Source organism: Hylobates moloch, unplaced genomic scaffold (assembly GCF_009828535.3).
Source record: "Hylobates moloch isolate HMO894 unplaced genomic scaffold, HMol_V3 SCAFFOLD_2, whole genome shotgun sequence".
Classification (NCBI taxonomy): domain Eukaryota; kingdom Metazoa; phylum Chordata; class Mammalia; order Primates; family Hylobatidae; genus Hylobates; species Hylobates moloch.
The window spans coordinates 64,748,676-64,772,048 of NW_026652277.1; the positions used below are offsets into that span (position 1 = coordinate 64,748,676).

At 40.9% G+C, this 23,373-nt stretch overlaps 1 protein-coding gene across 4 annotated transcripts in view; it reads right to left on the minus strand.

The window, feature by feature from the left end:
* LNX1 (ligand of numb-protein X 1) overlaps positions 1-23,373 on the minus strand; it is a 113,837-nt gene that overhangs the window by 8,879 nt on the left and 81,585 nt on the right. For all 4 annotated transcript variants that reach the window (XM_032151047.2, XM_032151058.2, XM_032151075.2 and 1 more), the window contains one exon: positions 21,740-21,968. In XM_032151047.2, coding sequence (XP_032006938.1) covers positions 21,740-21,968 — 229 coding nt within the window. The remainder of the gene's footprint in view (positions 1-21,739; positions 21,969-23,373) is intronic.

Below are 23,373 nucleotides of genomic sequence, written 5' to 3' on the forward strand. Positions count from 1 at the left end.
TCCAGCCAAACTAAGCTTCATAAGTTAAGGAGAAATAAAATACTTTACAGACAAGCAAATGCTGAGAGATTTTGTCACCACCAGGCCTGCCCTAAAAGAGCTCCTGAAGAAAGCACTAAACATGGAAAGGAACAACTGGTACCAGCCACTGCAAAAACAAGCCAAATTGTAAAGGCCATCAAGGCTAGGAAGAAAGTGCATCAACTAATGAGCAAAATAACCAGCTAACATCATAATGACAGGAACAAATTCACACATAACAATATTAACCTTAAATGTAAATGGGCTAAATGCTCCAATTAAAAGACACAGACTGGCAAATTGGATAAAGAGTCAAGACCCATCAGTGTGCTGTATTCAGGAGACCCATCTCATGTGCAGAGACACACATAGGCTCAAAATAAAGGGATGGGGGAAGATCTACCAAGCAAATGGAAAACAAAAAAAGACAGGGGTTGCAATTCTAGTCTCTGATAAAACAGACTTTAAACCAACAAAGATCAAAAGAGACAAAGAAGGCCATTACATAATAGTAAAGGGATCAATTCAACAAGAAGAGCTAACTACCCTAAATACATATGCACCCAACACAGGAGCATCCAGATTCATAAAGCAAGTCCTTAGTGACCTACAAAGAGACTTAGACTCCCACACAATAATAATGGGAGACTTCAACACCCCACTGTCAAAATTAGACAGATCGTCGAGACAGAAAGTTAACAAGGATATCCAGGAATTGCACTCAGCTCTGTACCAAGCAGACCTAATAGACATCTACAGAACTGTCCACCCCAAATCAACAGAATATACGTTCTTTTCAGCACCACACCACACCTGTTCCAAAATTGACCACATAGTTGGAAGTAAAGCACTCCTAAGCAAACATAAAAGAACAGAAATTATAACTCTCAGACCACAGTGCAATCAAACTAGAACTCAGGATTAAGAAACTCACTCAAAACTGCTCAACTACATGGAAACTGAACAACCTGCTCCTGAATGACTACTGGGTACATAACAAAATGAAGGCACAAATAAAGATGTTCTTTGAAACCAATGAGAACAAAGACACAACATACCAGAATCTCTGGGACACATTCAAAGCAGTGTGTAGAGGGAAATTTATAGCACTGAATGCCCACAAGAGAAAGCAGGAAAGATCTAAAATTGACAATCTAACATCACAATTAAAAGAACTAGAGAAGCAAGAGCAAACACATTCAAAAGCTAGCAGAAGGCAAGAAATAACTAAGATCAGAGCAGAACTGAAGGAAATAGAGACACAAAAAACCCTTCAAAAAATCAATGAATCCAGGAGCTGGTTTTTTGAAAAGATCAACAAAATTGATAGACTGCTAGCCAGACTAATAAAGAAGAAAAGAGAGAAGAATCAAATAGATGCAATGAAAAATGACAAAGGGGATATCACCACTGATCCCACAGAAATACAAACTACCACCACAGAATACTATAAACACCTCTATGCAAATAAACTAGAAAATCTAGAAGAAATGGATACATTCCTCGACACATACACCCTCCCAAGACTAAACCAGGAAGAAGTTGAATCTCTGAATAGATCAATAACAGGCTCTGAAATTGAGGCAACAATTAATAGATCACCAACCAAGAAAAGCCCAGGACCAGATGGATTCTACCAGAGGTACAAGGAGGAGCTGGTACCATTCCTTCTGAAACTATTCCAATCAATAGAAAAAGAGGGAATCCTCCCTAACTCATTTTATGAGGCCAGCATCATCCTGATACCAAAGCCTAGAAGAGACACAACAAAAAAAGAGAATTTCACACCAATATCCTTGATGAATATTGATGTAAAAATCCTCAATAAAATACTGGCAAACCGAATCCAGCAGCACGTCAAAAAGCTTATCCACCATGATCAAGTGGGCTTCATCCCTGGGATGCAAGACTGGTTCAATATAGGCAAATCAATAAACGTAATCCAGCATATAAACAGAACCAAAGACAAAAACCACATGATGGTCTCAATAGATGCAGAAAAGGCCTTTGACAAAATTCAACAACTCTTCATGCTAAAAACTTTCAATAAATTAGGTATTGATGGGACGTATCTCAAAATAATAAGAGCTATCTATGACAAACCCACAGCCAATATCATACTGAATGGACAAAAACTGGAAGCATTCCCTTTTAAAACTGGCATAAAACAGGGATGCCCTCTCTCACCACTCCTATTCAACATAGTGTTGGAAGTTCTGGCCAGGGCAATCAGACAGGAGAAGGAAATAAAAGGCATTCGATTAGGAAAAGAGGAAGTCAAATTGTCCCTGTTTGCAGATGACATGATTGTATGTCTAGAAAACCCCATCATCTCAACCCAAAATCTCCTTCAGCTGATAAGCAACTTCAGAAAACTCTCAGGATACAAAATCAATGTGCAAAAATCACAAGCATTCTTATATACCAATCACAGACAGAGAGCCAAATCATGAGTGAACTCCCATTCACAATTGCTTCAAAGAGAATAAAACACCTAGGAATCCAACTTACAAGGGATGTGAAGGACCTCTTCAAGGAGAACTACAAACCACTGCTCAATGAAATAAAAGAGGATACAAACAAATGGAAGAACATTCCATGCTCATGGGTAGGAAGAATCAATTATCATGAAAATGGCCATACCGCCCAAAGTAATTTATAGATTCAGTGATATCCCCATTAAGCTACCAATGACTTTCTTCACAGAATTGGAAAAAACTACTTGAAAGTTCATATGGAACCAAAAAAGAGCCTGCATTGCTAAGTCAGTCCTAAGCCAAAAGAACAAAGCTGGAGGCATTATGCTACCTGACTTCAAACTACACTACAAGGCTACAGTAACCAAAACAACATGGTACTGGTACCAAAACAGAGATACAGACCAATGGAACAGAACAGAGCCCTCAGAAATAATGCCGCATATCTACAACTATCTGATCTTTGACAAACCTGACGAAAACAAGCAATGGGGAAAGGATTCCCTATTTAATAAATGGTGCTGGGAAAACTGGCTAGCCATATGTAGAAAGCTGAAACTGGATCCCTTCCTTACACCTTATACAAAAATTAATTCAAGATGGATTAAAGACTTACATGTTAGTCTAAAACCATAAAAACCCTAGAAGAAAACCTAGGCAATACCATTCAGGACATAGGCATGGGCAAGGACTTCTTGTCTAAAACACCAAAAGCAATGGCAACAAAAGCCATAATTGACAAATGGGATCTATTAAACTAAAGAGCTTCTGCACAGCAAAAGAAACTACCATCAGAGTGAACAGGCAACCTACAAAATGGGAGAAAATTTTTGCAACTTACTCATCTGACAAAGGGCTAATATCTACAATGAACTCAAAGAAATTTACAAGAAAAAAACAACCCCATCAAAAAGTGGGTGAAGGATATGAACAGACACTTCTCAAAAGAAGATATTTATGCAGCCAAAAAAACACATGAAAAAATGCTCATCATCAGTGGCCATCAGAGAAATGCAAATCAAAACCACAATGAGATACCATCTCACACCAGTTAGAATGGCCATCATTAAAAAGTCAGGAAACAAGAGATGCTGGAGAGGATGTGGAGAAATAGGAACACTTTTACACTGTTAGTGGGACTGTAAACTAGTTCAACCATTGTGGAAGTCAGTGTGGCGATTCCTCAGGGATCTAGAACCAGAAATACCATTTGACCCAGCCATCCCATTACTGGGTATATACCCAAAGGATTATAAATCATGCTGCTATAAAGACACAGGCACACGTACGTTTATTGCGGCACTATTCACAATAGCAAAGACTTGGAACCAACCCAAATGTCCAACAATGATAGACTGGATTAAGAAAATGTGGCACATATACACCATGGAATACCATGCAGCCATAAAAAATGAGTTCATGTCCTTTGTAGGGACATGGATGAAGTTGGAAACCATTATTCTCAGCAAAGTATCGCAAGGACAAAAAACCAAACACTGCATGTTCTCACTCATAGGTGGGAATTGAACAATGAGAACACATGGACACAGGAAGGGAACATCACATACCGGGGCCTGTTGTGGGGTGAGGGGCGGGGGGAGGGATAGCATTAGGAGATATACCTAATGCTAAATGACGAGTTAATGGGTGCAGCACACCAGCATGGCACATGTATACATATGTAACAAACCTGCACGTTGTGCAGGTGTACCCTAAAACTTAAAAGTATATATATTAAAAAAAAAAAGAAACCTGACAGTCTCTCAGATTTCTATACATACCTTGGTGGCAGCTAAGGAACCTTAAAATATAGGTTTTAATGTGGGGTCCTACTGTGCATGACTGGGATGCAGATTGTACAACATAAAACTCACCTTGCAAGTTCAACAACATCCCTTTCAACAAGAGTTTACTGATCATGTTTGAATGATGTAGCAACGTCAAATTGCTATAAAAGTTTCTAAACAATTTCAATTTTTGTCCTTATTGCAAACCAATAATACAGTTTGTGGATTAGCACTAGTCTACTGCCCATTGTTCTGGATAATTTTTAAAGATGTAAAATATACAAAAGCAGTATTACAGATTTCTTTCTTTAAAAGTTATTAAGGAAGAAAAGATGCTGCCTAAACAGGAGTATAGAATTAAAAATTCTTGGCGGGGCAAGCATTCCCAGCACTTTGGGAGGCTGAGGCAGGGAGACCAGTTCAGCCTAGGAGTTCCAGACTAGCCTGACCAACATGGCGAAACCCCATCTCTACCAAAAACACAAAAACTAGCCGGGTGTGGTAGCGGGCACCTGAAATCCCAGCTACATTGGCGGCTGAGACTGGAGGATGGCTTGAGCCTGGGAGGTTGAGGCTACAGTGAGCCAAGACTGTGCCACTGCACTTCAGCCTGGGTGACAGAGTGAGACCCTGTCTCAAAAAAGAAGGAAAGGGAAAGAGAAAGGGAGGGAAGGGAAGGGAAAAAGAAAGAAAGGAAAGGAAAGGAAAGGAAAAAGGAAAAGAAAGGAAAGGGAAAAAAAAGAAAAGAAAAGGGAAAAAAGAAAAAAGAGAAGAAAAGAAAAAAGAAAGAAAAATTAAAAGTTCTCTCGGGTAAATTTGAGCATTTTCCTCATCCGTATGGTCCTTATCTGTATCATTACCATGAGTTACTACCCCCAAAATCTACTTTTCAAGCACTCTACTCTGATCCTCACCTCTCATGGACTCAGTGCCCCATTCCCACAGATTTTTGACTCCATCTGGACTGGATGCCTACTTTTCCTAGATGGTTGGGAAAGACCTCTAAAGAGGTAACATGTAGTCCATGAGCTGAATAACAAGAGGTAGCGAGAAAATGTGAAGCACAGTAGAGTATTTCAAGCAGAGAGAGCCTGGACTTTTAAAATTTAATAGAAAACAGAATATTAACTACAAGGGACTCATCACAAGAAGCAGCACTACAGGAGGATGAAAGGGCCAGGTGTCCCACTGAACCTAAGTCATGACAGAAAAGCAGTGAGTGATGAAACCAGGACAAGATGTCCTGGGATCCACTTCCAAGCTTGGCTATACTGTCCCTCCTATGCTACAGTGTTTGAAACATGCATGGAAAACATCTTCAGTTGTGTATTCTGTATTACTGAAAGTTACAGTTGACACTTCCTTGGCAAGTTTTCCTATTGTATTAATTCTAAGTGACAACTGAGCCTTAATAGTTTTAAAAGATTGAGCCAGTCAGTGCCCAAGGACATGCTGGCCATTCTTCGGTAAGTCAATCAGAGGAAAGATCCAGAATTTATCATTTTATAAAACAGCACTAGAGACCATAATAAGGGCATGGAAAACATTCCAAACTGAACTCCAAAGTAACACAACCATGAAGTTCAATGCTGCTACAAGATCGCAATGTCCAGCTTCACCTGGCAATACTGTGAGGCCCCTGTCAGCTTCCTCCCCCAGATGCTTCTGTCTCTACCCAGCCGGGTTCCTCTCTACTCTGATCTCTCAGTCCTCTCCCCCCACCACAGGTTCTGGACACACAAGTCCTTTTTGCTATTCCTGGACCATGCCACATTTGCTTCCACCTGTGGGCTTTTGTTTAACTGCTCTGCCAGAATACTCTGCTGTGCTTCCACTGCCGGCTACTTCCTGTTATTCAGGTCATGAACTAAATGTCATCTCTTTAGAGTCTTTCCCAACCACCTAGACCAAAGTGGACATCTAGTCCAGATGGAATAAAAAGTCTTGCAAAGGAGATTTTGGGGTAGTAACTATGGGTAACGATACAGATAAGAACTGGGAGGACAGGAAAATCCCACAAAGAAACAGAGCAAGAGAAGGACTGTAACATGTCCACTGTACGAATCCATAAACCGGCCTGTAGTGATATTAATGAATGTGATTTTGTGGCAAGAGTGGGAAGGGGAGAGAAGTGAGATGTGGTAAGTTGAGTGAATAAAGGGAGAAGTGGATACAGTGACAATCACTTCAAGACATTCACTTGTTAGAAGAAAGAAAAAGCTGGAGGACTCAGAGGAGCTTATGATTCTTTAACAGAGCAGAAACTTGAACCTACTGAACTGGTGAGAAAAGACAGCCAGCAGAGAAGGAAGAGCACAGAAAGGCAGGAAGCACAATCTTTGAGAAGGCGCGGGAGGGGAAACTTCAGAGCAGTGCAGTGGACAGGAGAAGGGAATCCTCCTTCACGGTCCCAGGAGGCAAACAGGAAAGGCTGGATGTGGATTTACGCAAAGCAAGAGGTATGAAGGCAGAAAGGTAACGAAGGCGCCATTCATAGGAGCTAGATTTGTTTGTGAAGTAGGAAGTGCAGGTATTTGCTGGGGGAAAAGGGGTTGGTAGAACTGCTGGAGGTTTAAGTTGCTCAGAGTACGTGGGACACCGCTGCTGTAGAGAATGACAGAAGACAGCTGACAAGAGCAATGTCAGAGGATACGGGCGCAGCACTGTGGGCCCACCTGAAGGTGGTGACCACAGGTTTAAAGGGTATCTGTTGTTTGATTTTCCCCAGCAGTGTTCTGAGACTGAGTTGTAGGCTTGGAGAAAATGTACCTAATTGGACAATCCAGGGGGTTGTGATTTTGCCAGATAGTCCAGAAGGGCAATGGAGTAAGAAAGTGGAAAATAATGACTCCAAAAAAAAAAAAGAAAAAGATGGTTGACGCGATTGCCTGGATCCCAACGGTGCTGGGATGGAGGTGAAGACAGAAGGAAGAGGTTGAGGGAAAAGGTAGAGGGGTCTATGAACTCGAAGGGTCTATGGACTAGATGGTAGAAGTCTGTATTCACAACATCTGACTTTATGATTTCAAAGGGGGAGTGGTTCTAGGAGATGACAAGTTTGGGTGGAGGCCATGGAAGAGGGTGACTGAAATACTGGCTCTTTTAAAAACAGCACCCTTCTCTGCCTTCTTGGCCCCTGTGTCACCCTCTACACTAAGGACTTACCCTTTTTCTCTGAAAAGTTCCATCTGCATCCACTCCTTTACTGCTCAATACCTTCTTAAAACTTCTCCTGCTTAAGCCTCTGACTACCCCCTTAGGCCATATCCAACGAATATTGTTCTGTTCTTTCATTGGTCATTTCTTCTCGGTTTCCTTCAAGGGCTCTCCTTTCCTCAGCCCTCTTCTCAATGAGCCCCAATATTTTACTGAGCCCCTACATTGTACTACCCACATATTGATCCTGCCCAAATCTATCTTTAAAATAAAATATGTTTTAGCTGATATAGGGTCTCATTATGTTGCCCCGGCACTGGTCTCAAACTCCTGGGCTCAAGCGATTCTCCCACTTCAGCCTCCCAAAGTGCTGGGATTACAGGCATGAGCCACAGCACCCAGCCCCAAATTGATCTTTAGCTTACACTTTTCTCCAAAGTGTGGTTTCCAAAGTGTGTGCCTTTCAGGGTGTCTGAAGGTAAAAAAAACACTTTTGTAATAACACTAAGACATGATTGGCCTTTTTTATTCTTGTTTTCTTATGAACATACAATGGCATTTTCCAGAGGCCACGTGATAGGTGATATAACAACAGACGGAATGCAGAAGCAAATAAGAGCATCTAGTTATCTTCTCTTAAGCCAAACATTAAGAAGGTTTGCAAAAAATGTAAAATAATGCTATTCCTCTGAGATTTTTAAACATTTTCTCATAAAAGATTATTTAGGTTTATTTTAAATGACAATAAATTTCTCAGATTAATTTATGGTAGGGTACTTTTATTAGATATAACCTACATAAACAAAAGCTCTTTGGGGTTATCAGTGTCTTTTAAAAAGTGTCTAACAATCTTGAGACAAAAGGCTTTGGGAATTGCTATCCCAGACATGTCTATTAAACTTGGACATCCCACTGGTATCTCAAACTCAACATGTCCAGAACAACAAATATATCTTCATTCTTCCTTAATATTGCAAAATAATTCCTAATTCCTCACTCACTCTTGGTATCTATGTTCTTTATCACACAACTTTGCAGTGCCCTTCTACTCTGATTCTGGCCTCAGCCATGAGCTCATCAGTGGGATGCTTGCCATGGACAGCCAAACCCTAGACGTGCAAGAATGACCAACCAAGATTAGCAGCCACCTAAATGCGGAGCAGAGTGCAAATGCATGAGTGAGCCAGCCAAGGTCAGTCAACCCTAGCCTGGATCAGCTGAACCCCACAGACTCGTGAGCAAAATATATTCTTATTGTCATATGCTATTGAGGTTTTGTGGTTGTTATGGAGCACAATTGTGAAAATAATTGGTATTCCTCTCTCCTATTTTGATTATATCCTTCAGCCAGATGAGGATATCATCATTTACTCCATTACTCCAACAACTTCTCTTTCTTTTTTTTTTTTTCCTTAGAGTCTCACTCTGTCACCCAGGCTAGAGTGCAGTGGCATGATCTCGGCTCACTGCCTCTGTCTACTGGGCTCAAGCAATTCTCCTGCCTCAACCTCCTGAGTAGCTGTAACTACAGACATGCACCACTACTCCTGGCTAATTTTTTGTATTTTTAGTAGAGATGGGGATTCACCATGTTGGCCAGGCTGGTCTCGAACTCCTGAACTCAGGTTATCTGCCCACCGTGGCTTCCCAAAGTGCTGAGATTACAGGCGTGATCCACCACACCTGGCCTCCAACAATTTTTCTAAATTCCCAAAGCAACCCAGTGAATGACAAAAGTCTGCTTCATTCGGATTCCTCCTAAACTTGCTTTATGGTAGAGAGAAAACAAATTATGTAGCTCACATTATTAAAGCCAAGTGTAGGATTAGCATCCTCTTGAGGGTGCTCACAAAACTTCCATTGCATCATGGTAAAATCATAGACTCTAAGACCAGAGAGCCTGGTTCAAATTCCAGCTCTGCCTATTAACTGGCCATGTAACCTTGGACAAGAGAACCACTCTGTGCTTTAGTTTTCTACCTTTAATGTGAGGATGCCACTAGAACCAAAATCACAGAGTTGATGTGAGTTTTAAATGAGTGAAAAATGCAAAGAACACATAAAGCTCTTACAAAAATGCCTGGCACATAGAAAGGGCTTTATAAATATTAGCCACAGCTGCCTCTTTTATTATTACTGCATAATGTGAATGCACCTGATAGCATCCCTGTCTTATAGTTAAAATATGAAAGTTCTTTGACTTTAAAAGGAGAAGACATGAGATCTGCTTTCTTGCTATTCAATATAAACAATCTTCATTAAGATGTTTTATGAGTTTCAGGAGAGTAAAAGGTTAAAATTCTTAGGCAAGAGGAGAAATGAGTTAATGTGTATTACTATCATACTAGTCCAGATGAGAGCATGTTTGGAAAGACTTCCAGATGTGGAATGTGGGCCCTGAGAGCCAACAAAGAATGAAGCAGAACCTTCAGTGTTTCCTGAATCACCTCCAACTGAATGGCAGCTGATAATTTGTATAGCTGAGAGACAATGTCTGGAGCTGTTACCCAGGGGTCACTCTTGGCACACGATGCACACAGTAATGCACATTTGTGTTGTCCTTCATAGCCTACTTTTACTGTCTCCTCGATTAGTTCAGAATAAGCACAGCTTACCAATGCTACCCTCTTCGTATATATTCTCTGTCGTACTGCACTTAAGGACATAATTACAATGGATTTCCTGTTTCTAGACCTGCTGACATGTTATATCATTTTTCTTCATTGGTAGAGCACCTTAGCTAATTGGCTAGATCATACATCAGGGCAAATAGTTTCCTCAAAATTTGTTAAGTGAAAGGGAAAAATGTTTGGCCAAGTAGATTTGTAACTTGGAGGGAAATTTCTATGGATTCAAAAATATTCATTTGCGACTTAACTGTATGAATTCAAGTAACATGATTTTGCTGACATATGACAAATTGCCTGAAATTCTTAGGGTGAATGAGATTCATGCTAAATTGCTAGAGACATTTAAGCCAGTGGTATTGCATCAGTCAGGGAGAAACTGGTGTCCTCGAGGCTCTGCGCAGTTGAGATTAGAGATGAGAGCAGATGCCCCCTCCCATGAAAACTGAAGGGGGCTCATACCCTGGGACTATCTGAAGCCTGTTCTAGGGGCATGACCTATTACTGATGACTTCTGAGAAATACCAGGACACACTTCTAGTTTCAAAATGGCAGAGTGAAGCCTGTGTTTCCTCTTCTGCTTTAAAACATTACTATAAAAGCAAGTAGGAGACTTGGAAACAGAAATGCAAATTCCATCTTAAACAAAATAAAGAGTCACCATATATGAGGGAGAGGTGCCAAAGGCAGTCAAACAGGAAAAGATGGAAGAGAAGACACCCACAGCTGGAGAGGATAGACCAAGCCAGTAGAGCCTTGAGGTCTTAGTAAATGGCCACTTTGATGGGCAAAACACCCATTCTACGTGGGAACACCAGACACAGGAAAGGTGGCTGCTAGCTGGCTCCCCTGGGACCCCAAGATTGGCAGAAAAGAAAGGCATGGGTAAGCCAATGAGAACCCGAGATAATGCAGAGGTATGGGCTGCAGTTGGCTAGTGTGTGAGAGTGGAGGAAGAGAGACTATGGATTGTGTCCAGCCAGGCTGGGCTTAGTTGGGGGCAAATAAACACACTCATCGTCTGGTGCCATAAGGAGAAATTTCTACTATCTGGAATATGGCACTGGTTCTTTCCCCATGTTATAAACCTCCAGCAGATAGCTTATCAGAAAAATTTACCTTACTCAAAGATTTAAAAAACAAAACAAAACAAAACCAAAAAAACAGCAGAGATGCACTGCAAGAGACAGGAGGAGAGAGGAAATAACAGGAAAAATAGGAATGGACAAAAACCACTCACCAGAAAAATTCTGCCATAGAAATGAAGTGCTACTATAGAAAATAAAATTTATGAGGGTGGAGCCAAGATGGCCAAATAGGAACAGCTCCAGTCTACAGATCCCAGTGTGAGTGACGCAGAAGATGGGTGATTTATGCATTTCCAACTGAGGTACTGGGTTCATTTCACTGAGGAGTGTCAGAAAGTGGGTGCAGGACAGTGGGTGCAGCGCACCGAGCATGAGCCGAAGGAGTGTGAGGCATTGCCTCACCTGGGAAGTGCAAGGGGTCAGAGAATTCCCTTTCCTAGTCAAAGAAAGGGGTGACAGACGGCACCTGGAAAATCGGGTCATTCCCACCCTAATACTGCACTTTTCCAATGGTCTTAGCAAACGTCACAACAGGAGATTATATCCCGCACCTGGCTCGGAGGGTCCTACACCCATGGAGCCTTGCTCATTGCTAGCACAGCAGACTGAGAACAAACTGCAAGGTGGCAGCGAGGATGGGGGAGGGGCGCCTGCATTGCCCAGGCTTGAGTAGGTAAACAAAGTGGCTGGGAAGCTCGAACTGGGTGGAGCCCACCACAGCTCAAGGAGGCCTGCCTGTGTCTGTAGACTCCACCTCAGGGGCAGGGCACAGCCAAACAAAAGGCAGCAGAAACCTCTGTAGACTTAAATGTCCCTGTCTGACAGCTTTGAAGAGAGTAGTGGTCCTCCCAGCACACAGCTGGAGATCTGAGAATGCACAGACTGCCTCCTCAAGTGGGTGCCTGACCCCTGAGTAGCCTAACTGGGAGGCACCACCCAGTAGGGGCAGACTGACACCTCACACTCAGAGACAAAACTTCCAGAGGAATGATCAGGCAGCAAAATTTGCTGCTCACCAATATCCACTGTTCTGCAGCCTCCACCGCTGATACCCAGGCAAACAGGGTCTGGAGTGGACCTCCAGCAAACTCCAACCAACCTGCAGCTGACGGTCCAGACTGTTAGAAGGAAAACTAACAAACAGAAAGGGCATCCACACCAAAAACCCATCTGTACGTCACCATCATCAAAGACCAAAGGTAGATAAAACCACAAAGATGGGGAAAAAACAGAGCAGAAAAACTGGAAACTCTAAAAATCAGAGTGCCTCTCCTCCTCCAGAGGAACACAGCTCCTCACCTGCAATGCAACAAAGCTGGATGGAGAATAATTTTGACGAGCTGAGAGAAGAAGGCTTCAGATGATCAAACTATTCTGAGCTAAAGGAGGAAGTTCGAACAAATGGCAAAGAAGTTAAAAACCTTGAAAAATAATTAGACGAATGGCTAACTAGAATAACCAATGCAGAGAAGTCCTTAAAGGACCTGATGGAGCTGAAAACCATGGCACTAGAACTACATGACGAATGCACAAGCCTCAGTAGCCGATTCGATCAACTGGAAGACAGGGTATCAGTGATGGAAGATCAAATGAATGAAATGAAGTGAGAAGAGAAGTTTAGAGAAAAAAGAATAAAGAAACGAACAAAGCCTCCAAGAAATATGGGACAATGTGAAAAGACCAAATCTACATCTGATTGGTGTACCTGAAAGTGACAGGGAGAATGGAACCAAATTGGAAAACACTCTGCAGGGAATTATCCAGGAGAACTTTCCCAATCTAGCAAAGCAGGCCAACATTCAAATTCAGGAAATACAGAGAACACCACAAAGATATTCCTCGAGAAGAGCAACTGCAAGACACATAATTGTCAGATTCACCAAAGATGAAATGAAGGAAAAAATGTTAAGGGCAGCTAAAGAGAAAGGTCGGGTTACCCACAAAGGGAAGCCCATCAGACTAACAGCGGATCTCTCAGCAGAAACTCTACAAGCCAGAAGAGAGTGGGGGCCGATATTCAACATTCTTAAAGAAAAGAATTTTCAACCCAGAATTTCATATCCAGCCAAACTAAGCTTCATAAGTGAAGAAGAAATAAAATACTTTACAGACAAGCAAATGCTGAGAGATTTTGTCACCACCAGGCCTGCCCTAAAAGAGCTCCTGAAGGAAGCACTAAACATGGAAAGGAACAACCGGTACCAGCCACTGCAAAAACACACCAAATTGTAAAGACCATCAAGGCTAGGAAGAAAGTGAATCAACTAACGAGCAAAATAACCAGCTAACATCATAATGACAGGATCAAATTCACACATAACAATATTAATCTTAAATGTAAATGGGCTAAATGCTCCAATTAAAAGACACAGACTGGCAAATTGGATAAAGAGTCAAGACCCATCAGTGTGCTGTATTCAGGAAACCCATGTCACGTGCAGAGACACACATAGGCTCAAAATAAAGGGATGGAGGAAGATCTGCCAAGCAAATGGAAAACAAAAAAAGACAGGGGTTGCAATCCTAGTCTCTGATAAAACAGACTTTAAACCAACAAAGATCAAAAGAGACAAAGAAGGCCATTACATAATGGTAAAGGGATCAATTCAACAAGAAGAGCTACCTATCCTAAATATATATGCACCCAACACAGGAGCATCCAGATTCATAAAGCAAGTCCTTAGTGACCTACAAAGAGACTTAGACTCCCACACAATAATAATGGGAGACTTTACCACCCCACAGTCAACATTAGACAGATCAAAGAGACGGAAAGAGAGAAGGAAATCCAGGAATTGAAGTCAGCTGTGTACCAAGCAGACCTAATAGACATCTACAGAACTGTCCACCCCAAATCAACAGAATATACATTCTTCTCAGCACCACACAGCAGTTATTCCAAAATTGACCACATAGTTGGAAGTAAAGCACTCCTCAGCAAATGTAAAGGAACAGAAATTACAACAATCTCTCTCTCAGACCACAGTGTAATCAAACTAGAACTCAGGATTAAGAAACTCATTCAAAACTGCTCAATTACATGGAAACTGAACAACCTGCTCCTAAGTGACTACTGGGTACATAATGAAATGAAGGCAGAAATAAAGATGTTCTTTGAAACCAACGAGAACAAAGACACAACATACCAGAATCTCTGGGACACATTCAAAGCAATGTGTAGAGGCAAATTTATAGCACTAAATGCCCACAAGAGAAAGCAGGAAAGGTCTAAAATTGACATCGTAACATCACAATTAAAAGAACTAGAGAAGCAAGAACAAACACATTCAAAAGCTAGGAGAAGGCAAGAAATAACTAAGATCAGAGCAGAACTGAAGGACATAGAGACATAAAAAACCCTTCAAAAAATCAATGAATCCAGGAGCTGGTTTTTTGAAAAGATCAACAAAATTGATAGACCACTAGCAAGACTAATAAAGAAGAAAAGAGAGAAAAATCAAATAGACACAATAAAAAATGACAAAGGGGATATCACCACTGATCCCACAGAAATACAAACTACCATCGCACAATACTATAAACGCCTCTATGCAAATAAACTAGAAAATCTAGAAGAAATGGACACATACACCCTCCCAAGACTAAACCAGGAAGAAGTTGAATCTCTGAATAGACGAATAACAGACTCTGAAATTAAGGCAATAATTAGTAGCTTACCAACCAAAAAAAGCCCAGGACCAGATGGATTCACAGCCGAATTCTACCAGACTTACAAGGAGGAGCTGGTACCATTCCTTGTGAAACTACTGCAATCAATAGAAAAAGAGGGAATCCTCCCTAACTCATTTTATGAGGCCAGCATCATCCTGATACCAAAGCCTGGTGGAGACACAACAAAAAAAGAGAATTTTAGACCAACATCCCTGATGAACATCAATGCAAAAATCCTCAGTAAAATACTGGAAAACCGAATCCAGCAGCACATCAAAAAGCTTATCCACCATGATCAAGTGGGCTTCATCCCTGGGATGCAAGGCTGGTTCAACATACGCAAATCAATAAATGCAATCCAGCATATAAACAGAACCAAAGACAAAAACCACATGATTATCTCAATAGATGCAGAAAAGGCCTTTGGCAAAATTCAACAACACTTCATGCTAAAAACTCTCAATAAATTAGGTATTGATGGGACGTATCTCAAAATCATAAGAGCTATCTATGACAAGCCCACAGCCAATATCATACTGAATGGGCAAAAACTGGAAGCACTCCCTTTGAAAACTGGCACAAGACAGGGATGCCCTCTCTCACCACTCCTATTCAACATAGTGTTGGAAATTCTGGCCAGGGAAATCAGGCAGGAGAAGAAAATAAAGGATATTCAGTTAGGAAAAGAGGAAGTCAAATTGTCCCTGTTTGCAGATGACGTCATACTGTATCTAGAAAACCCCATCGTCTCAGCCCAAAATCTCCTTAAGCTGATAGGCAACTTCAGCAAAGTCTCAGGATACAAAATCATGAGTGAACCCCCATTCACAATTGCTTCAAAGAGAATAAAATACCTAGGAATCCAACTTACAAGGGATGTGAAGGACCTCTTCAAGGAGAACTACAAACCACTGCTCAATGAAATAAAAGAGGATACAAACAAATGGAAGAACATTCCATGCTCATGGGTAGGAAGAATCAATTATCATGAAAATGGCCATACTGCCCAAGGTAATTTATAGATTCAGTGACATCCCCATCAAGCTACCAATGACTTTCTTCACAGAATTGGAAAAAACTACTTTAAAGTTCATATGGAACCAAAAAAGAGCCTGCATTGCTAAGTCAGTCCTAAGCCAAAAGAACAAAGCTGGAGGCATCATGCTACCTGACTTCAAACTATACTACAAGGCTACAGTAACCAAAACAACATGGTACTGGTACCAAAACAGACATAGAGACCAATGGAACAGAACAGAATGGAACAGCCCTCAGAAATAACGCTGCTTATCTACAACCATCTGATCTTTGACAAACCTGACAAAAACAAGCAATGGGGAAAGGATTCCCTATTTAATAAATGGTGCTGGGAAAACTGCCTAGCCATATGTAGAAAGCTGAAACTGGATCCCTTCCTTACACCTTATACAAAAATTAATTCAAGATGGATTAAAGACTTACATGTTAGATCTAAAACCATAAAAACTCTAGAAGAAAACCTAGGCAATACCATTCAGGACATAGGCATGGGCAAGGACTTCATGTCTAAAACATTAAAAGCAATGACAACAAAAGCCATAATTGACAAATGGGATCTAATTAAACTAAAGAGCTTCTGCACAGCAAAAGAAACTACCATCAGAGTGAACAGGCAGCCTACACAGTGGGAGAACATTTTTGCAACCTACTCATCTGACAAAGGGCTAATATCCAGAATCTACAATGAACTCAAACAAATTTACAATAAAAAAAAAACACCATCAAAAAGTGGGCGAAGGATATGAACAGACACTTCTCAAAAGAAGACATTTATGTAGCCGAAAGACACATGAAAAAGTGGTCATCATCACCGGCCATCAGAGAAATGCAAATCAAAACCACAATGAGATACCATCTCACACCAGTTAGAATGGTGATCATTAAAAAGTCAGGAAACAACAGGTGCTAGAGAGGATGTGGAGAAATAGGAACACTTTTACACTGTTGGTGGGACTGTAAACTAGTTCAACCATTGTGGAAGTCAGTGTGGCGATTCCTCAGGGATCTAGAACTAGAAATACCATTTGACCCAGCCATCCCATTACTGGGTATATACCCAAAGGATTATAAATCATGCTGCTATAAAGACACAGGCACACGTATGTTTATTGCGGCACTATTCACAATAGCAAAGACTTGGAACCAACCCAAATGTCCAACAATGATAGACTGGATTAAGAAAATGTGGCACATATACACCATGGAGTACTATGCAGCCATAAAAAAGGATGAGCTCATGTCCTTTGTAGGGACATGGATGAAGCTGGAAACCATCATTCTCAGCAAACTATTGCAAGGACAAGAAACCAAACACCGCATATTGTCCCTCATAGGTGGGAATTGAACAATGAGAACACATGGACACAGGAAGGGGAACATCACATACCGGGGCCCTGTTGTGGGGTGGGGGGATGGGGGAGGGATAGCATTAGGAGATATACCTAATGTTAAATGATGAGTTAATGGGTGCAGCACACCAACATGGCACATGTATACATATGTAACTAACATGCATGTTGTGCATATGTACACTAAAACTTAATGTAGAATAAAAAAATAATAAGAAGAAAGACACGAGAGATCCTAATAATAAAAACAAAAAACAAAAAACAAAAAAGTGGGAAGTGAAATCTTACAACATGCCTGAAAATACTGGAAATTTTTATTTTATTTTTATTTGAAAAAGGTACAAATTTTGATTTTCTGTATTAAATCACTTATTCAAACAATGATTTACTCAACAACAACAACAAAAAGAAAACAAAAAACAATGGAGAAGTAAAGGACTCTTTGCAATATAATTGATGAACGTGAAAGCCGCCAAAAGTGTATGAAAGCAGATAGAGAGGCCAAGCAGGGGGAAGGCTGATAAAAGACATGCTAATGGCAATGAGAGAAACGAGTGTTGCAGAGAGTTGTTACATTGTGCTGTGTTGTAAAGCTGGAAAAGGCTAAGGTGAAATAATCCTACCAGTAAGAAGAGAATAATTGAGTTAAATGCTGGCCAAGTAGAAAGAACTTTTTAATGCACCTTCTGGAGTGATTTTCAAATTTTTTGTGACTCTCAGGCCTTGACTATGAAATAAGGAAGGTGATTTCTTAAAACTAAATAAAGTTGGTTATTGAGGTAAAAAAAAAAGAAAATTAAATTTATAACCAACCACATTACTATGAATTTAAAATATTTCTGAAGCAACTGCTCTATGAACAAGAGTTCGATGCAGAGATAAGACTTCAAGGAAGATGATACAAAAGAAGAAATGAGCCAATGGAACAGAATAGAAAAGTGAAAGAGAAAAATAAAAACACCACGGCAATGCAAGTGGTTGCAAAGGAACAGAAATAATATTGAAAACGCAGTGAGCATTGAAGGACAGATGCAAATAAGCCAGGAAAACATGCAGCACTATTTACAATAGCAAAGATACAGAATCAACCTAAACGTCCATCAGTGGTAGACTGGATAAAGAAAATGTGGTACATATACACCACGGAATACTATGCAGTCATAAAGAAGAACAAGATCATGTCTTTTGTGGGAATATGGATGGATCTGGAGGCCATTATCCTTAGCAAACTGACTCAGGAACAGAAAACCAAATACTTCACATTCTCACTTACAAGTGGGAACTAAATGATGAGAACTCATGGACACAATGAGGGTGACAACAGACACCAGGGCCTACTTTAGGGTGGAGGATGGAAGGAGGAAGAGGATCAGAAAATATAACTAATGAGTACTAGGCTTAGTACCTGGGTGCTGACATCTGTACAATAAACCCCTGTGACATGAGTTTACCTATATAACAAACCTGCACATGTACCCCTGAACCTAAAATAAAAGTTAAAAGCCAAGAAAACAAAATGGAGAAAAAAGAGTTGAAAAGGATCTGTGAACATTAAATATATGAAATATAAAATGTATCAAAGAAACAAATTTTTAGAGTCCCTGAAAAGCAGCAACAAAATAATAGAACAGTGATTTTGAATGTTAAGTAAAAAGGCCAAGCCACATATGGAGGGAAAGAAATGACATGAGCCTCCCACTTCTCCACACCATTCAATGCTACTTAGCAGTGATGCAATGCCTATGTAGTCCTATAGGAATGAAGTGTGATACAATAATTTGATATCCAGGCAACCTGGTGCATGGCTGTTTAGATGTACTGTAACTTATTTAACCAGTTTCTAATTGGCAGTGGATACAACGATGGTGCAGTGCCTATCATGATACCCAAGAACATCAGATTTGTTTTTAAATAAAATGCATGGTACATAGGAGTGTATATGCTACCATTGTGTTTGTGTGTATGTGTGTGTATACATATAAACACAGGCCAGGGGTGAGCAAATTACAGCCCAACCCAACACCTGGTTTTATAAGTAAAATTGTATTGGAACACAGCCTTCCTCATTCATTCATGTATTGCCTGTGGCTGCTCTCACACCACAACAGCAGAAATGAGTAATTGCCACAGAGACTGTGTGGCCCTCAAAGCCTAAACTATCAGGCCCTTTTTAGAAAAAGTTTGCCAACCTCTGACATAGAATACACAAGAAATTGATAATGGTGATCACCTCTACTGAATGGATCTGAAGGGAGGGAGACTTACTTTTTGTTCTCTTTACACTCTTTGGTGCACTCTGAATTTTCTACCATGTTTATTCTGTTACTACAGGGAGAGGATGGAATGAAAGAAACTAGGAATCTCCAGGGTTCTGAAAATCAATGTTGTCTATGCCGGGATATCATGCTTCCTTACCACTGTCCATTTAGAGGAAATGAGCAAAGTGCAGACTCTACTACTTCTTCTTCTTCTTTTTTTTTTTTTTTTGAGACAGAGTCTCACTCTATCACCCAGGCTGGAGTGCAGTGGTGCGATCTCAGCTCACTGCAACCTCCACCTCCTGGGTTCAAGCAATTCTTGTGCCTCAGCTTCCCGAGTAGCTGGGACTACAGGCGTGTGCCACCATGCCTGGCTAATTTTTTGTATTTTCAGTAGAGATGCGGTTTCGCCATGTTGGCCGGGCTGGTCTCGAACTTCTAGTCTGAAGTGATCCACTCACCTCAGCCTCCCAAACTGCTGGGATTACAGGCATGAGCCACCACACCCAGCCCAGACTCTACTTCCAGCAAAAGCAGAGAAGTGCCATGCCCAAGGGCAAATGACAAAAGGTAGAGGGGAAGAAAGACATTCGCTTGGTTGTATTTGGAGCAAAAAGCACCTCACATTGTCCTCTCTTACACAAATAAATAATGAGGGACTTTGATTATATGACAGAATAGCTTTCAGACACAAAAAACAAAATGATTTTAATAGATCCTAGTTTCAGAAAGATTTTTTAAAATAAAACTTTAAAGTAATACTCTCTACTTTCACTCAGGCTCAGTTCTAAAATGTCCAAAGGGTTTTAAACTGACCCAATGCTCAGATTTTAACTGTTTAAGGATTTTTGAAAATGTACTGATTTAGAAAATAATTTATCAACTAGTGAAGGCTCAAAAAGGAATCTAGTTAATTTTGTATTTGAGGCAGGGTTTTGTTTTTCTTAAAAAACTCATTTGAAATGTAAAAAGAGAGAGAGACTTATCCCCACCCTCAAGAAAAACGTACTAAAACTAAACGTCTCACTTTCATTTTTCCATATTTAGTCCTATGCTAGTATATCTTCAGTGATGCTAATATTTAGCATTATTCACACATTGGAATAGCAAGATAATCATCTGAAGGCCAACAGTTCATGCTCACATGCAGGTGAGCAAACACTGACTTGTCTGTTCTTTGAATAGTTCTGTACTAGCCATTTTGTAGGGCTGACCCCAAATTCTTCCCTGAAGTAATTAAGTGAGACAAGTAATTACGTCACTGTAAGGCTCTAAAATGTCACTAAAATGACAACCCAGCTACTTCCTGAAGTTTTACACAAGAACTCCTCAGGAGCAGGCACTAAGGAGAGATGATCTAAGAAATGTCTCCAAACAAAAGGCGCTTAAACATCTTAGCAAAGGCAAATTGTTCTGGGGCATTGTTTTATGTGCAGCCAAGGCCACTCAAAAGATAAAACTGGCCAGACACGGTGGCTCACACCTGTAATCCCAGCACTTTGCCAGGCCGAGGCAGGCAGGCTGACTGAAGTCAGGAGTTTGAGACCAGCCTGGGCAACATGGTGAAACCCCGTCTCTACTAGAAATACAAAAATGAGCTGGGCGTGGTAGTGTGTGCCTGTAATCCCAGCTACTTGGGGAGGCTGAGGCAGGAGAATCATTTGAACCCAAGAGGCCAAGGTTGCAGTGAGCCGAGATTGTGCCACTGCACTGCACTCTAGCCTGGGTGACAGAGCAAGACTCTATATAAAAATAAAAATAAAAATAAAATAAAATAAAATAAAATAAAATAAAATAGAAAATAAAATAATAAAATAAAATAAAATAAAGCCACAGAAGGCAGTCAGCCTCCCTGCAAGGTCCCAGGGCTGCCACTAGCAGATTAGGCAAAGGTGAACCTTCTCCTAGGCAGTGCAGCTCAGCTCCAGGGGGTGTAAACACAGGCTGGGTCTCTGCCCCCTCTGCCTGTCTGTGGAGCTCCCTGCTGCATGAACAACCTACACAGCTGTTCATGGCAGTCTTGTGAGCTCCTCAACCTGAACGTCAGACAGTATTTCCACATCCAGGCTTTCCTCTTTGCCCTAGAATGTCCGCATGCATTTTCAGTTACAAATGGGAAGAGAGAATTATTTCACAGTCCCACAACCAAGACTGGGTCTAATTAAGATGCTAGTGCCATGAATCAGCCCTAGAGAGTGAAAGAGTGGTTTAAGAAATGTAATCGTTTCCTCCCACGCCCCTACAGGGATGCTGCGTTGGGACTCACCGTGGTAATTCCAGCCACATGACCCAGGATGGGGACCAGTCACTGGGTGGAGCCATGTTGTGGTTGGAGTCCAGGGCTGCTGGGCTGCTGCAGTCTTCCTGGGGCTCATGCTCTTTGACTTCCAAAGCTTTGAGTACTATCGAGGATGATGTTCTTTTCAATAATGCCACTGCCTCACTCCGGCTGACCTCTGTCAGTTCGACCCCATCCACATTCAACAAAATGTCACCTGACGGCCAGAGAAGCAGAAGCTATCTTTAGTGAGAGCACAAACAGGGACTTCTGCTTAAAGTGCAAGGGGGTAGGGGCTGACTGGGATTGCAGGGATGCAAAGAGGGCAAAGGTTTTCTTTGTTGACGGGAGGCTGGGTGCTCACATAGCAAATGGTAAACAGTGTGTGCATTCCAAGGTGCTGTTAAGACTTGTTTGGGGTTTTCTAAAGCACACCTGTCAGTGTTTGGCTCTTGCTGAAGGAAGGAAGGGAGTAAGAGAGGAAAATTAGTCTTGTTCACTATTTAATCAAAGAAAACCTACTTTTTCACTCTTTTGTTTCTTGCTTTTAGCATAAAGTAGGAGGATTTGGCAAAAGCTCCAGCATTTGCACAGAGCCAAGCATGTAGTAGGCATCCAGTAAATATGGATTGAATGAAAAGAAACTACCCATGAGAGTGTCTGGCAGAGGAGTCTTGGAGCTGCACTCTTAAAGAAGCAGAAAGAACAACATTTTCATTGCTAAGGTGAAAGTAGCTACTATTGGTTAGGTACCTACTATGTGCGGGATCATTTCCATACAGATCATATAATCTTCTAGCTTATGTTCTGTTAACAAGTCATTTGTTAACAAGCCACTTTGTTTGGCCTCCTCATTCTCCACCCAGATGTTTTGCGGAAAAGAGAAATTAAAATATACATCTCCCCTATTTCCATTTTCTATTTTTTTATCTTCATCCTGTTTTTTTCTGTCCCCTTTTGCTTATCTTTCTTATACAGAATAACCACAGCAAGAGCAAAAAGACAGGAGGAGAAAAAAGAGAAAGGCCCTGAGTCCTTTCTGACCCGAAAGAAGCATCTTTCAGACAGCTGACTAAATCTCTTAAGATACCATCCCCCTGTGGCTCCTCAGGCTCAGCAGCTGTACTTGGGAAACTTCACAGTTTATCTCTTGAATCTGGACTTTTAAATGGTGTAATTCCTCATCCATCTGAGCTACCCTCTTGTATGAACTGAAATATTATTAAGGATACATATTTGTAGAGGCAAATTTGATATCATCTTCCTTTATTTACTCAAAGTGGCTCAGAACACATGAGCTTAAAGTAGTGAAATACTTTTCACCCTGGGAAAGTATCTAGCATGATACTTTCACTTGATGAGTATTCATTGAATCAAATCTATCAAATGACTTTTTCTATCTAACCCATATAATGGAATAATTCATGAATTATTTCATGAATTCCACCACCGGATCAACCCACCAAAGAACCACTTAGAATGACTGGAACTACATTATGCCATTTAATAGAGGCAACTTGCTCATAACTGTAGCAGTTCTCTATTAATTCCTGGAATAGTTTGGAGATTCTAGCTTTACTTGCAGGCAAGTTGGCCAGCAACTAAGAAAAGTGGAACCTGGT